The 15,392-nt window shown below is 40.8% G+C and overlaps 2 protein-coding genes across 2 annotated transcripts in view; one reads left to right on the top strand and one right to left on the bottom strand.

The window, feature by feature from the left end:
- USH2A (usherin) overlaps positions 1–561 on the top strand; it is a 396,138-nt gene extending 395,577 nt beyond the window's left edge. Inside the window, exon 71 of the mRNA XM_075749252.1 lies at positions 5–561. Within this exon, the coding sequence (XP_075605367.1) occupies positions 5–94 (90 nt within the window). The 3' untranslated portion in view covers positions 95–561. The remainder of the gene's footprint in view (positions 1–4) is intronic.
- Positions 562–1,041: 480 nt separating this feature from the next.
- KCTD3 (potassium channel tetramerization domain containing 3) overlaps positions 1,042–15,392 on the bottom strand; it is a 28,177-nt gene continuing 13,826 nt past the window's right edge. Inside the window, exons 10-18 of the mRNA XM_075749253.1 lie at positions 12,203–12,318; positions 8,274–8,361; positions 8,044–8,160; positions 6,799–6,969; positions 5,509–5,664; positions 4,430–4,526; positions 2,813–2,997; positions 2,572–2,710; positions 1,042–2,210 (exon numbers count right to left, since the gene is read on the bottom strand). Of these exons, the coding sequence (XP_075605368.1) occupies positions 1,628–2,210; positions 2,572–2,710; positions 2,813–2,997; positions 4,430–4,526; positions 5,509–5,664; positions 6,799–6,969; positions 8,044–8,160; positions 8,274–8,361; positions 12,203–12,318 (1,652 nt within the window). The 3' untranslated portion in view covers positions 1,042–1,627. The remainder of the gene's footprint in view (positions 2,211–2,571; positions 2,711–2,812; positions 2,998–4,429; positions 4,527–5,508; positions 5,665–6,798; positions 6,970–8,043; positions 8,161–8,273; positions 8,362–12,202; positions 12,319–15,392) is intronic.

Raw genomic sequence — 15,392 nt, 5'->3', positions numbered from 1 at the left:
ACAGTATGTAGATGAAGAAGATCTTGTCAATGTCATCAAAGGCTTCAGCACAGTCACCAAGGAGCACACCACGTTCACCGACACCCACCTCTGAAGACCAGCACCATCTTCTCTAGAAAATGGAAAGTGGGTAACTTGCCAAAAGCATCCTGCATGGACTTTGGGGGAGGGGACAGGGCTGCTGTTTCCCACCCCATGCCCACTGGTTATGGGAGGGGATATGGGGGATAAGTTGGCCTTTTTTCACCTTCTCTTTAACTGTATAGTAAAAACTGTATGTTAGCACTGACATCTCAAAGGTAAGAGAACAGTTTGAAAAGCCCTAAGTCATACTGTAGTAGAAGACTGTGAAGGTAGAGGGTCTCATCTTTATCCAGCTCTTACAGTTCAGGAGGGTTGGGGGGGCATGGTGTGGCATGTTTGGTAAGGAAAATAATTTACCTGTCCAAAAACCAGTATGTGGCTGAAAGGGGCTTTCCTGGCAGGATAGCCACATCTTTTCCTGGCCTGACAAAGCTCCTCCACAAAATTGTGTTCATGCACAGGTGAATAAACAGCAAATGAAGAAATTCTTACGGAGTCGTTTTAACTTTTGCATCCTCTCCCTCCCTCTTCCCCACCCTCTCAGCTCAGATCTAAAAAAAAAAAAAAAAAAGCCATTAATTAATGCTTAACTCCAAGCATGCTTTTTCAGATGTAGAAAACCTCCTTAACCCACTCCCTATTAAACACTTGCTGTCACAGCCTTCCTTTTTGTTTATGTATTACTAATCTACATGCAATAAAATTTGTCCACCACCCACAGTAAACTAGGAGCAAACAGCAAGCAGCCAGTGCAACACAGGTAGGAAATACCATGTCAAGGCACTTGTAATTGAGAATTATTATACCATGACAGTAAACCTACTCCCATATTCATCTCTGTCCTTTTTACAGAGAAAAGGAAGCCCTCGAGAGACTGCCAGTTCTGTGTATTCTGCCGAGCATATTTTTATGCATGCTCAGTCACAATCAGCAAAACCCATCATCCAACACCACACATTTTCAGAAAGCACAAGCAACACTCCTCTGACAATTTATTTGGACTAAGAGGCAAAATAATATGCTATTTTGAATAGCTTCCTCCTTAACCTGCACAAAACATTTCAGATTTCAGACAGCAGCATACAGAGCAAGGCTCCCATTCATAAAACAAGACTACAGAGACAGTCCTGCAAATTAGGCAAAATCCAGCCAAGACAGCAGCAGCTCTGCAGAGCAATGCGTGGCTGCGTCTAAAAGGCTTCTTCCACTGAGCAACCACATATTCCTTTAGCACCCTCCCTTCCCCCAAGACAAAAATAATCACAACATATCGCATGCCTGACCACGTTTACGCAAGAATGCACAACAATATTTTGGACCAAGTACCGTACTACAATTTGTAGCATTACATAAAGCCACACGTTGAGGTGGAGGACTCTTCAGAGGTTTTGCAGCAGCAGCCAGGTACTTTCTCATAACCTTACAATTTTCATTTCGAGTATCAGAACAAAGTCCCATTCAAGAAACAACCCACAACATGTAATGTTATGCCTGCTACCAGCCACAGGGCATCTGCATCTCATCTGTGCTGCCAGTCACATTTTCACAAGCCATAGTCTTGGCAGGACGAGTCATTCTTCCGGTGACGTGGTGAAGCAGCTGTCTTGGTAGGCGATGGAGAAGCTGCACCAGGTAATTCAGGCCCACCTTCGGCAAGGACTGGCGCAGAGGGCAGGAGAGGCACTTTCTTCCTTCCCAGGAAACCAGCTCCTTCAAACCCCATTTTCTTTTTGCTTTCTGCTTTGGCTTCACTCTCCTCTTCTGGTCCTCTTCTTTTGAGATCCAGAGAACTCTCTGGCACACGGTGAACCTCTGTACTGCAACACGCACCTGCATCTGTCACACCCGTGCCTCGCACTTCAAGTGCCGTTGTCAGGACTGCCTTCCGCTCGGCTACACTGCCCTCAGCTGTTGCCTTCCTGGCTTCTGTCTGGCTTGAATTCCCATTTGCAGCAGCTGCCTTTTCTGTTGGGCTTTTGCTGGATAAGTTAAAACCCTGGAAGTCCCGGTAACTGTGAAAGCTCTCCGTCCGCCTTGCTCTTGCCAATAAGGGGCTTTCTCTGTATGGCCGCACGGAGCCATACGTGGCTGTTTCATGGATTGTTTCATGGTGCTGCAGTTGGAGGCTTCAAAACAGAAGACCAACAACCAAGGACAAGAAGAGCAGATGTTAGGCTGAGAATAGCAGCTGGTTCTTCTGCATGCCCTGCTCCCACCCACCTCTGCAACTCCTACTAAAATAGCAACATACTAATCACAACCCCCATACAAGGGCTTCCAGATCACCCGCTTCAAATTCTCATAGGGCACTTTAATCCACACACATATAAGCCAAGAGAAATTGAGGTGTATGTAAGTATAGTTCAAGACACTCAGGGCATGGATTCAGGGGCTCAGCTACAGCATTCAGGTGCCCAAACCCCTCTTCGCCCACCTGAAGGCTAAAACCTTTGGTGTCTACAGCAGGTGCCGCCCTTGCTCACCTACCTGGAATTAGATTCCCGAAGCCGGTTTGGTTGAACTACTGAGGTGGCAGGACTGATGTTGGGTGTGGCACAGCGAGACGTACTCAAGTCACACTGGTCAAGCAACTTGAGCAGCTCTTCCTCTGTGGGGCCACCAACATCTGAAAGAGACAGCTATTAGTGCCCAAATCCATTTACCATAGTCATGCACATGTGAGAACAGAAAAAGAACCACATCACAGTCCTGGCATAACGCAACTTACCTTTGTCCTCACTCTTATTAACCATGTCCATAGCTGTGGTCAGGTCCCACATCTGGATGCTGCCATTTGAATGTCCAGTGAAGAGGTAGCGGCGTGGCCGGGAGCCCATTCTGCTGGATCCTTCACATTCTCGTACAGTAAATGATGAGATGGTAGTACAGTCAACTGCCTGGATCTCACAGATCCTACATGAAGAGAAACCCCAAGTTACCAAAACAATTGAACCTGGCAGTTTGGCTAATAATCAGTACTGTTTTGATTTTCTGAGAAGGCACCAAACTTCCCATCAGAAAAAGAGCTTTCTTCCAGACAAAATTCCTTCCCCTGCAGACCGGCATGCTCCTCAGCTGCTGACAGTACCTTCCCCCCAATCCATCTGCAGTCTTACTGCTTTTTTAATAGGGAACCCCTATACGTTCGATGTCCATTTTCAGTTTGCAATGATTAGAAATGTAAGGCTCTCGCAAGAATGACAGGAACCAGTCCCTTCATATGCTAGACACTCTAGGAAACTAACCTGCAGAACGAGCACATTTAACCATATAAAAGATATGCAAAAAAATCCAAGGAGGATAAATCCAAGGTTAACTATACAGATAACTTTTGCCTTACGACAACTGCAATATCACTTGACATGGCAGATCTCCATTGCTTTTTTCCCTTTATTTTAGAAGCTTATGTGGGGAGTGAGAGGAAAAGGACTCCCTAAACTAAGCTGCTAAGCCAGACTCCACACCAGAACCTCACATATTTTGGATAATTTCTTTTACTGGCCCCTTGTATTGAGCTTTTTACCCAAGAAGTGCCAAAATAAGTCATCTAATAAAACTCTCCACTACATATAAAACTAGCCTGAAGTAAGGGCGGGGGGGGCGCGGCAAGGTGCACATCAGTAATCTGCAGGGCTTCTGTCCTCAATTCAGATGCCAATAGTGTTAAGGCATCAATGTTTTCACCCAGATTCAAAGTTATTAGGCAAGAGATGCAAGAATAATAAGAAGCATAGAATTGAGATGCACTATCTTTTCTGATCTCTTGCCATCCTACTAGCCTAACAGGAAGAAAAGCAGCTGTGGTTATTTGGCAACTTTTTTACTACATTGGCAGCAACGTAGTAGAATATTATGAAGTCAAGTCTAAGAAAATAATTGTATAGCTGATCTAGAAGACAGTCTCTCAGTTTTAAAGGTTCTAATATCTTCAAAGACAAATGCAAAGGAAGCGAAGCAGTTTTTCTCTGTCTACCTTTCTGAGCAGCATAATCCCTGCCACCAACAACTTCAGCATTAGTTTTGAAATTTAATGTTAGCATGGTACCATGGCTGCGTTACAGATTCTGTAGAGGCACACAAATGTTTGTTTTGTGAGCTCAGCAGGTGAACCATAATGAAGTGAGTCTCTGATACCACATTTTTCAAAATGCAATTTTGGTTTCTAGGTTATAGTTGATTATTAAGTACAGTTCTGTTACTAACACACAAACTAGAACTCAGCCAGAGCTTTCAAGCACATTAGAAGCTTGCTAAGTGCAACTGCACGCATCCCCAAGGGATGGGAGACCACATCACTCAAACAGTCCTGCTCCTTTCGTGCTTAAAACCCTAAACATGGAGGTACCTTTTCCCAGTTGAAGACAGTCTTACAAATAGCTTATTAGTGATGGGAACAACTTTTTGGATAAACACCTGTTGATCATCACGTTCACCAAAGGGTCCTAGAGAAAGAAAGAAAGATCACTTGTTTAATTCCCTCACCCTCTTCCCCACACAGTCCTGAAGACCCAATTTTAGTATATTAGTATGACCACTGCAATTTTAAAGCATCAAGACCAGGGACCCAAAGATGACTAACAGATAGAAAAAGCCACCAATAGTTAGAAACCTCTACAGATAGAAATCTTTTTTGTTCTTTTGTTTTAAAGGACACCCATTCTTGAGTTTCCTGCATGTTCCTGGAGGAATTACTATGTCAGCACAAACCCTACATCAGGCCTCTATAATAACAATAAGTACTTTCTTATTTTGCAGCTCCTAGATGTCCAAAGGCTTAATCAGATTTCTTGCCATAGTACTGACCCCACCCTGTGTTCCCAGGGCACCTATTCATCAAAGGTTCTTTTGCAAAACTCTGACCACAAAGGAATCCAGACTACCTGGCTACCCACGTTTACTGACATGCATTCCTTCAGTATCTTGCAACAGCAATGCGCTGGCACCATTTGTCCGTGCAGTTTCAAAGCTTCAGTAAACTTTGTCACAACTTCAAATTCATTTAAGAATTTTTCACATGTGCATCATTTAACCCTGACTGAACAGTGAACTGGAATTTGCACTAGACCCATACCTTGTTATGCTCACCTGCTTTAATAGTCTCCTGTTCTTTCTGTCATTCTCTAGTTAAACCAAAAGTGAAATGCTACATCAGTTTACTCAAGGAAGAGATTCAATGTGTGTTCAAAAGTTTTCCCTCCCCTTTTCTCACCTTCAGAGTAAACATTTTAAGTGTATCCACTCTATACAGCCTAAATCGTGAGTACTTCCAGGTGAATTTTACAGATCCCTGCCATCTTTTCAAGGGGAAAGAAGTATATAAGAGCTTACGCCCATCAGCTGACTTGCATGTTACAGAGTCTGTTAAACTTTTATGAGATCAGTGAACGTACAGGCTCAGCACAACGCATTCGAGAGACATCCTACCAATATCATTTCCAGAACAGTAACTGCCATGACTCTCTGCTTCCTCCAGGGATAAGATTTTGAATGATGCAAGAGGTGTTGAGCCTGGCTGAGTTGAAATCATGCCCCGGAACCGAGTCACAGTCCATGTCCGTACATGGTTGTTATCAGCACAAACTAGAAAAGATGTAAAATAACATTTACAAGGGATGACAAAACTTTTGAGATAACTTCTCTAATGATTTCTATATGATAGTTTTTCAAGACTGAGCAGTCAAGAAGAATTTAATCAATGTCAATTTAGTCATCACATAGCATCTCCAGACAATTATCTAATACTCTACAAATTGTTGCTGATGTCCTGTTTCCTATTAATTCTGTCTCTTCCCTCAGAAATTCAAGAAATAAACTGAGGCAGGTGGAACACAACATTAAGGTCTGAGTCAGCACCAGTAACCTACAGCACACTTCAATCCTCTGTGTGCAGATGCTAGGACAAGACACATCATGAGAGCAGCAGAACCCTCATCACACAATAGTACTCTTCTATTTCATTCACCAGTTACTCAGTTTTCTACATACAGATGTGCCCTTTCCTGTCACTGAGGATTTAGCACCAAGTTGCAGGGGAACAGATGACCTCTGGGCTCTCTGTTTGCAGTATAACTGGATACATCAATTCCTGTTCCTTTTTTAAAAAAAAATTGGTATAGCAGCAGAAAGTAAATCTGTTTTCTGCCATGCCCCGGTTGAAATAGGTTCTTACAGATGAAGGAATGATTGCATCTTCCCTGAGCATAAGATCGGATAGCACAACAAATACTGGGAGACTACTGAGAAAAGAAGAAACACAGACAGCCTTTTGAAGCCATGGGAAGGCTTTTTCTAGGGCCCAAGAGATGGTGCACATTTTGCTGCAACCCAGAAAGCTCCCGAAAGGCTGTTAAAAGATGACAAGTCCTAAAGGACCTGCCCACAACGGTAACACTTGACAGAGATACATTTGTTTACAAACCCTTTTATTTCCACAAATGGCAAACTTGGAATAAGACACAAACAGAAGAGTTAGTTGTTCCAGTATCTGGTCAAATAAAACCTAAGCCTTTTAACTGCTAAAGGCTTTGAAGAATGCTTACTTTAAGAAAGAGGATCCAAGTCAATCTAGCTCCTCCCCTGCCCTCAAATGTGTTCAACTCATTTCTATCACATGTAGGAACAATGCAAGTTATAACACAATGCATACAAATACTTCATTGCTCAGGAGGAGGGGAGAACCACCAATACAAATTTGTGCACAGAAAAGAAAATTACCTGACACAAGGTGTTTCTCTGAGAGCATGATCTTCGTAACAGGACTTCGGTGAACTGTGAAGGTCTGAAAGAGCTGAGGCCCAGACCCAACTGTTTCAGGGTGCTGTACAATCACCCTCACTGCTCCAGAGCTGGTGCCATATGCAATCTCAATCCAATTGCCACTTACACCTAAAGCAAGCAAGAACACAGTTGTTCCCCCCAGGAATGAAAGCTTGTCATACTGGGGCCAGGGAACAAGGCAGTAGAAAATTGTATTTTGAAGCTTCCACAGTAAGACAGATATCTATTTTAAACAATTTACTCATTATTTTCCCATGAACAGAGAGGACATTTTGCCACTAAAAAAAAACCCCAATGTTTGTTCAATTCCATACTACACTCTTCAATATTGTCAGAACAATGGCCTTCTTTCCCATTCTCTCCTCCCCCCGGAAGTGAAAGAACAGATGGATCAAGTCACATGATTAGATATTTTGGCACTCTGCACTCCTCACAGTGATATGGTCAATACGTGCCACACACCTTTTATTTTTCTGCCTTAGTGGGAGACAAACGGGAAAGCAAGGCAAGAACAGGAAGGACTATAGTTAAAAAGGTCCCTGTGGTATCAATATAGTTATGTAAGTAACCAGCTTGGGTTTGTTTGGTTGGGGTTTTTTTTGGGGGGCGTGCATTGTTTTAGGGGTTTTTGTTTTAATTTAAAAGATAGCTGCACTGTGATTACAAAAGGGTGTATAGACACAATAGCTAAACATCATTCAGCTGCATATGGAAATAGTTTTTAGTATACTGGTTATAAGGTTAAGCGCAACAGCCAGGTTGTCTCCCCCTCCCCCAGTTAGCCACAAACTATTTCCGTGAATACAATTCATAATCTAACTGCATATCTTGTGTAAAAGGCTTAAAACCAGCAAAGGTACATTATGCACAAGCATTAATATATTATGCGTTGTCTTACTGCATTATACATTAATGTATAATACATGATGTACAAGCATATGCACAGATACATGCAAGTACATGTACCTATTTACACATATGTATGGATGTAAGAGGAAACAGTTACGCCTCATGTTCATCATCCATTTGAAGATGATTAAATGAAGAAAAATTGTTTATGTCAAGGACTACCTTGTTTGCTTTAGCCCAGCTATGCAGCAATAGAAAAAGTCCATTTAGAAAAAAGAAAAATCCCACATCTGCAACAGACTCTCACTGAAGAGACAGTGATAGAATACTGACTTGTTTTAGGCGTGAGGTAGACACTGAGTGCTGTTATAGCATCATTGGAGGGATCATGGTACAATTCCGTCACTAGAAGATCATTGTCTTTCATTCGCAACGGGAACTTCTGCATGTCTGTAGGGAAGAGACATTTGTTTATTACTCTGAACAGAGTTGTTCTGATGCAACTTAGACCAAAGCTGCTCACTACCACGTCCTTTTTATTCCACCCTGCCCCTGTTTCTTACCTATATAGTAGATAGAGCCGTTGTTACAGCCCAGCAGCAGAAAAGACCCAGCAGTATCATAGCTTGTGATAGGAACAACATCCTGAACCTAGTGCAAACAGAAAGGAAAAAAAATAAATTAAGAAATTAGGTTGCTACTTTCTCAGTTTTCAGACATTTTTGGTACATTTTGTTGAAGAAACCTGAGTTTGGTACCGGTCTGAAACTGTTGTGCGCACACTCACTCATACAGTGGCATCCTTAAAGTACTGCTGGTAGATCATGTTCCTCTACCAAACCGGATCTGAAGTTACGGAGTCCAGCAGAAGCATGCAGATATGTTAGCACAACTGCTCTAGAAGATCCTTGTCCATGTGAAGGCATAAACATTAGAGCGCTGCAGCTAAACCACATCTTCAAAAGAGGCAAAATGAGTGTAACTCACACATTCTGTCGTATCCTTTCTTCCCTTTCTAACAATTCCTTAAGTGGTTGCTGGGCAAAGGAACTAGATGTTGCCTCCCTAAGCCTTCCTTTACCTCCAGTTCTTGTGTCCCTCCGCCAGCCTCTATGGAGATCTCAGCCCCTAGCAGATACATAATGAGGGGAGAACAAGTCTTGTCCCATTACAATTTCTCACTCCCAATACAAATCCATATCAAGTACCCTGGAAGGCAGCCCTGTCATATTTTACTTATTGGTCTACAACTTAAGGTGAGGGATTAAGAATGCTCTCTCTTTACCCTTTAGGATCAAAAGGAGCGCTTATCCCCTCAGGTGGGACAGAGATTGCGAACAAAGAAAAAGTTTAGCTTAGCTTAGGTATGATCCCTTATCTCAGGCAATTCTTTTTTTGCTTCAGCCCTGAGGAAGAAAAAGCCAAAAGCCGTTTTACCCAGAGCATTCAAACATACACAAAGTCATCGCATTTTTTCTGTGCTCTATCTTTCAGTCAGTCCTTAATGGACATTGAAAACTAATTCATGGAAATTTCAGCTTCTCATCTCTCTCTGACCAGCAGCATCCTTCAGATTGCTTTGGAGACTTGCAAAATCATTTGCAAAATATCTACAATGAATCTGCTGGATAGAAGCCAACAAACCAACCAAAGAAACTCCCCTGCACCCCAAAGAGCTAGCACTCTAAACCAGTATCCATTTCTAACCTAAGGATAGTCTGTAAGCCCTTAAAACATATTATTTTTTTTTTTAAAAAAAAAGGCACTTTCCCTCCTTTCTTTAAGAACTACACCTCTCTTGCTTATATTCACCCATAATTCAGCACAGATCCAATGCTAAAAATAAACTGTAATTAGAAAGAACTTGGATTTTCCCCGTGTAACTGGTGATTGAATGACCTGGAGAAGGATCCTTTCCAGTTACTGAAAAGAATAAAAGAATTTATATTCTTTATCTCAATGCTTGCAAATAGTACTTTTTCGGATAAACAGCTGTTTAAGTACCCTACCCTCCCCACAGCCAAATTCATACTACACCTAATTAAATAAGGCATCTAATGATCTGGGTCACAGAACTTGGTTTCAAAAGATTTATTTTTTTTCCAGACTACTTTAAAGAAGTAGTATAAGAGCACAAAGGCAAGAAACTAAACAGAGTTTCAGCATCTAAGAGTCTATGGATCAAGGTGCAGTGTGCTCTCTGGTTCTGTGGATCAAAGATATACACAGAAGCTCTCCCATCTGCAAAAAGTTTACAAAACTAATGAAGGTAGAGGCAACCCATGAACAGATATACCACTTTACTCATCACCTTGCGGAAGACATAACAACTGCAAGGAGAGGTCTGAACAAGAGGAGACACAATGCTACCAACAGCAGAGATTGACTGACTGGGTCAGAGCGATCATACAAAATGTCGAGTCCTTTCTTCTGCAGCAGAGATAGGAACACCAGAGGTGATTCAGCTGTTGCACCTCCCAAGATGTGAACCTTCATTAGGAAACAGGGCGATGCTATGCAACAGTCACTGGTGTAACACGGCCAGCAAGAATCCTCACTTTGCAGACTGTTTTTCTGTTATACTCTATTGCTTTAGGTTACCTCTTATTCTATAACACTAAATATTCTTCTTCCTTTAAACTCTACTATGCTAAGAATTTAATTACTGATGTATCTAGCACCCACACCCTCCTCTCGTTGTATGCAACTGAAACATTGCGAGAGGAGTAAGTACTAGGGAAACCACATCAGCTAGCCTGCTCAGATCTCCCAGATGGTAGGAAGATGTGAGAACCAGTTAGAGGCAAAGGTCAGAGTTACATATTCGGGGTCTAATACATCAAATACAAAAGTCACAGTGTAAGGAAGGATAGCTTGCACAAAACTAAGACCCCTTAAAGTAAAATTTACAAAGGCATCAGGAAAGAAAGCCTGAAAGGAAACAGATTTCTTGGCCTGAAACGGGTCATTGGCACAGTCTGTTCCTCAAAACGTCTATCACTGCAGCAGGCATGATTACATCCTAAGTCCAGAGCTATGGGCAACTTGTGGAAAGCAGTTATACAAATACCATGTATTCTCATGACTAATCTGAAGATCAGAGGTACAACCCTGCCACTTAAGTCTTTATGGGATTCTTCAAAAAGAATGTGTTCTAAAGGGAGATGAAGATCTGTAGGAAGATGGGTTGTTTTTTCTCATTACTAACAAAAGAGCCTGAGGAACAGAAAACACCTTTAAACTGGTTGGATTTGAGATTTTCTTATTTGTTTGGGGTTTTGGTTTTGTGCTGGTTTGGGTGTTTGTTTTTTTTTTTAAAGGAGCTAATCTCATCCTCTAGCAAAAAAAATAAAATTAGAAACCAAAAAAGCTTGGTTTTAGGACATCCCAGCATATAAGCCCTTCTTAAAGGTTTTCTACTCTTCAATAAGAAATGCTTTCACCAAAGGAATAGTCAGTCAAAACTGAGGAACTATTAATGTGATCAGAAAGATTTCTCTGGAAACACAGATGATAAACAGGACATCAGGTTTTATTTTTTATGACTTGCTCCTTTAGAAAATACTGTCAAATGTCAGCTTGTCACATAGCATTAAGTTGGCTCTTAACAGAAGATTTTGCAAGGCATCAACAGAGCTTTAATAATGTTTTGTTTAATTCGAGACCATACTAACACACGTCTCCACTGCAGAAGCAGTGCTGTCCCATGCTTACTATCTGTGTTATTTGTTAGCAGTACTGTCACTTAAGGGTTGAATCAGAACTTAGTCAGCAAACAGCGCAGCAGCCTCAGGTCAGCTTTGCCTCTTGAGATTTGCAAGGCAATTTTGGGATTTTTATTGCATCCAGGTTTTGTGCCACAAAGACGTACATCTGGCTGTGTTACAAGCTTTGTTATTCACGTGAATGCTTGACTGTTTTCCCAGACTCAAACAGACTCCAAGGATCTCTCTATTTAATATGCATTCTGACCACAGGAATAAAGTCAGTGCAGCCAGAAGCATCCACACGCAAGACAGACATCATTAAAGCACTATGTATACTTCTGCTGAAGAGCTTCCCATTGTAAAACAACTTTTGAGATCCCCAGATATCAGACTGCCTGCTTTAACTTGTTTTCTTCTACATTCAGACAGTGCAGAAATTGCGGTCACACATTCTCCACTTTTTTTTTTAATTTCCTATGATTACAAAGTTAGAAATCCATAAGGAAGTTTAAATATACACACACTTGACATTTATTACTCCAAATCACAGGACATCCTTTTATTTAGAAGCCTAAAAGCACGCTCGGCAGTACCACCAAACAATTCAACGTTTTGCTCACAAGCACAACACTCAGATATCAAGGTGGCAGACTCCGTAACACAAGCCAGGGCTGAAAACCCTGTGGCAGGCATTTCACACATGCTTTTAGCTTATTTTATTCTCTTTTTACTAGAAAGACATACCAGCTTACTAAAAGTGATGCGGAAAATTGAATTGAACACACCTGCCAATGCTGAGTCACAGCGTTCCACACTCCCACTTTCCCAGTATGGCTTGTAGCCACCAACTGGTTGCCAATGAAGAAGAGAGCATCTACAGGGACTCCAAGACTGAACACTCCTACAAAAAATGAAGAGTCTATGAAGCTCGTCTAAAATAAAGAGAAAAAAAACAGTAACAATGGAATCTCTCTGCTATTATCACGTCACATTTATTACAGTAGCAAGTAAAGAAAAGCCAAAACTGGGTTTGCAGTGTGCTAGGTGAGGTACCATTCAAGCAGCAAATTGGGTTCCAATAAATTAAATGGCAGCATGATGTCATCTCTGCTGATGCAATCATTACTTGAGAAGGAGAAAGGAGGCAAGAGAAGGAAGAAGAGCCCATGTGAAATACACATTCCTTGTTTTTCTACAGCCATCAAGTTGTCAATTGGCTTTATACGTCCTAAGGCATTAAAAATAAATAAAAGTTCTATTACAGGAAGTAGGATTTTTTTCTTGTTCTGTGGTGTGGTTTTTTAATCTGTGACTATTAAGTGTCATTTAAGAAACAGTAATTTCATGGGTTTTGCTAGACAAATTTATTCCTACTGGTTTGCAATTACCTTTTAAAGTGTTAAAAGTTCTCACCACTTTTTTCTTTTTTTTTTTTTTAAAGTCCAAACAAATAGACATAGTCTGAAAACAGATTTTAGAAACTAAATACGACTACAAGACTTCATCCTCATTCTTGGGAAAAGACTGAATAACCCCAATGTGACACTACTTGAATATATTCAAATTTCTCTTTTAGCAGAAATACTTGAACCCAGAAAAATAAGCAGCCTGCAAAAGCCTATTTCTTTTTTTCTCTTTTCATGTCCAGATCTTGAAGTTTGGTTACAGTCCATAAGTAAAATTGAAACTATACAGGGAACCAGTTTCAACAAGCATCACATACTATTCAAAACCTGGGAAATAAGACTTACCAGCAAATGCTGACCTTCCACATAAAGCAAATGTGGCATCAAGAACATTTCACTTAATAAAAATCAAAACACTGCAGAACATGACAGGCAAGGATGACTATGGTTATAGTAGACCTTGACATCTGAGCTTTTCCACAAAATCTGTCCTCTCTTTAGAACTTCCTCATCCATCATAGATCCAATATGAATATTTTTAATTGAACTGCAAACTTGGGTAGCATACTACATTTTGTACTCTTTATTGTACCTTGTATTTTAAAGTTACACCAAACTAAAAAGGTCTGAGATCATTTCCAAGTTTGCCAGCTACAAAGTCCAGCAAACAGGCCCTGTAAGTAACTGGGTTTCTAAGTAATTTCAGGCTGTGTTTTACTGCCTGGTAAGTAAAAAAGTCATTACTACTGGAGATACATTACAGTACCAAGTTCAAGCTTCACTCACAAGTTTCCTATTCCATACTGCTCACTCTACATATTTTTGTTACTCCTCACTAATAGATTTTAACTGCAGCAGACAGATGTCTTCAAAACAAGAGCACCCAATAGATGGAAAATTTCCCAGCATTGTTTTCAACAAATTCAAACAGAGTGCCATTCCCAACCAAGAAGCAGCCCTCTGTTACACCCCAAGAAGGAACCTCAGGAAGCTCAATATATACGTATGTTTTAATTCGGATGCTAAACTGTTTTCCAGGGCACAGTACAATCATTCGATGCAGATAAGATTCAGCAGTACAGGGCACATGAAAAAGGCAATAATAAAAAATCCACAGAAACAACTAGAATTGATTACTCCAGAGAAGGATGAGGCTCAAGGAAATCAAGGAAGACAGCTTGAATGGTCTGGAGGAATTTGTAGTGTCAGTCCTGCTTAGGCTCAACAATCTTGAGACACATCCGCAGGGGAGACAATGCTATACGTAATGACAGGCTCTTGTCTTAAGGGTCCCTCAGTAAAATACTGCTTACAGCAGCAATCCAGCAGCAGTGTCTTACGTAAGTAATATTGAAAGGGAAGAGCACGCTCTGGGAGAGCTCTATCACAAAGATGCCAGCCCACACAATTTTCTGAGGATGGTGTCACAGGCTCCAATGACTGTTTGGAACAAGTAGTTTCTTTCAGGAGATGATAGCAATGTACTGTATCTCTAACACAAAGCAGGACTGCAAGCATTTGCCACTACAAAGAAACAAGACAGCTATAGTCAAGTTATTACTATTTAACACACACATATTTTAGGTTTTTTAACCAAGCAGCATGACCTATTATCCAGAAGGGGAACAGTACATTTTGTTCAATGTTAGTCAGACTAAACATTCAATCCTGTAGGCACTTTCTCTCTACTCCCCTGGGCCCTAAGTGGCATTTCCTTTGTTTCACAAAGTCACTTCAATGCAGTACAGCCTGTTTAGCAAAAGCGCTTCCTTCAGTTTTGTTGCCATGTTCAGTCACAGTCTGAGTTGTCAGAACCTTACGATATTGGCATATTTTAGAGTTCTTATTTGAAGTAAAAGTCTACCTATGGTTTTTCCCTCTCTTTGCACTTGATTTCCAAAAATCTGCGATGTTGCTTCACGTATCTTATTGCAAATCCCAAGGTAACACAAGCAGCTAAGTCAAACCAGAAAATGCAGGAGGAATGTAATATCATAGTGCTTAAAGCAATGCCTATTACAGGAATACAGCTGTCATGCTAACTCCTACCTGCCTTTAAAATTTGGTCAAGGGGACCATAACAGAAGAAAAGGCTTTTCAAATACAGTATTTACACCCTGTTTAATAGGGATATTTCACATTCAACTGTTTGATACACCTTTCAGATTTATTATTTTCTTAAATACAATGGAATCTCCTTTCCTGTTTTGTTGACCGTGATTACATACAAGAACTCTGTGAGTCACAAGTAAAAGAGCAATATACAGCTGCATTATCTCATGCTAGACCTTTGCTTTTCCCCATCTTCAGATGTGACTTGGTGCTTCCACTCATTCAAGCATGAAAAAAAGCAACAGCCATTAACATAGCTAGAAATTGCCTGAGCATCTTTCAAGTAAGCTCTTCCTTTAAAGGCAAATGGATCAAAACTTGGTCATTTTGACTTTAATTAATGACCACATTAATTCTCATGACTTCAACTATGGAGATACATCTAATAACAAATTAGCTCAGCATTAAGTTTCAGAGAAAAGTATCCACGTAAGGAGATTGCTGTCATACTTTGTTA

The sequence above is a fragment of the Balearica regulorum genome, chromosome 3 (genome assembly GCF_011004875.1).
Source record: "Balearica regulorum gibbericeps isolate bBalReg1 chromosome 3, bBalReg1.pri, whole genome shotgun sequence".
Taxonomy (NCBI): domain Eukaryota; kingdom Metazoa; phylum Chordata; class Aves; order Gruiformes; family Gruidae; genus Balearica; species Balearica regulorum.
This window is presented reverse-complemented; position numbering and strand designations above follow the sequence as displayed.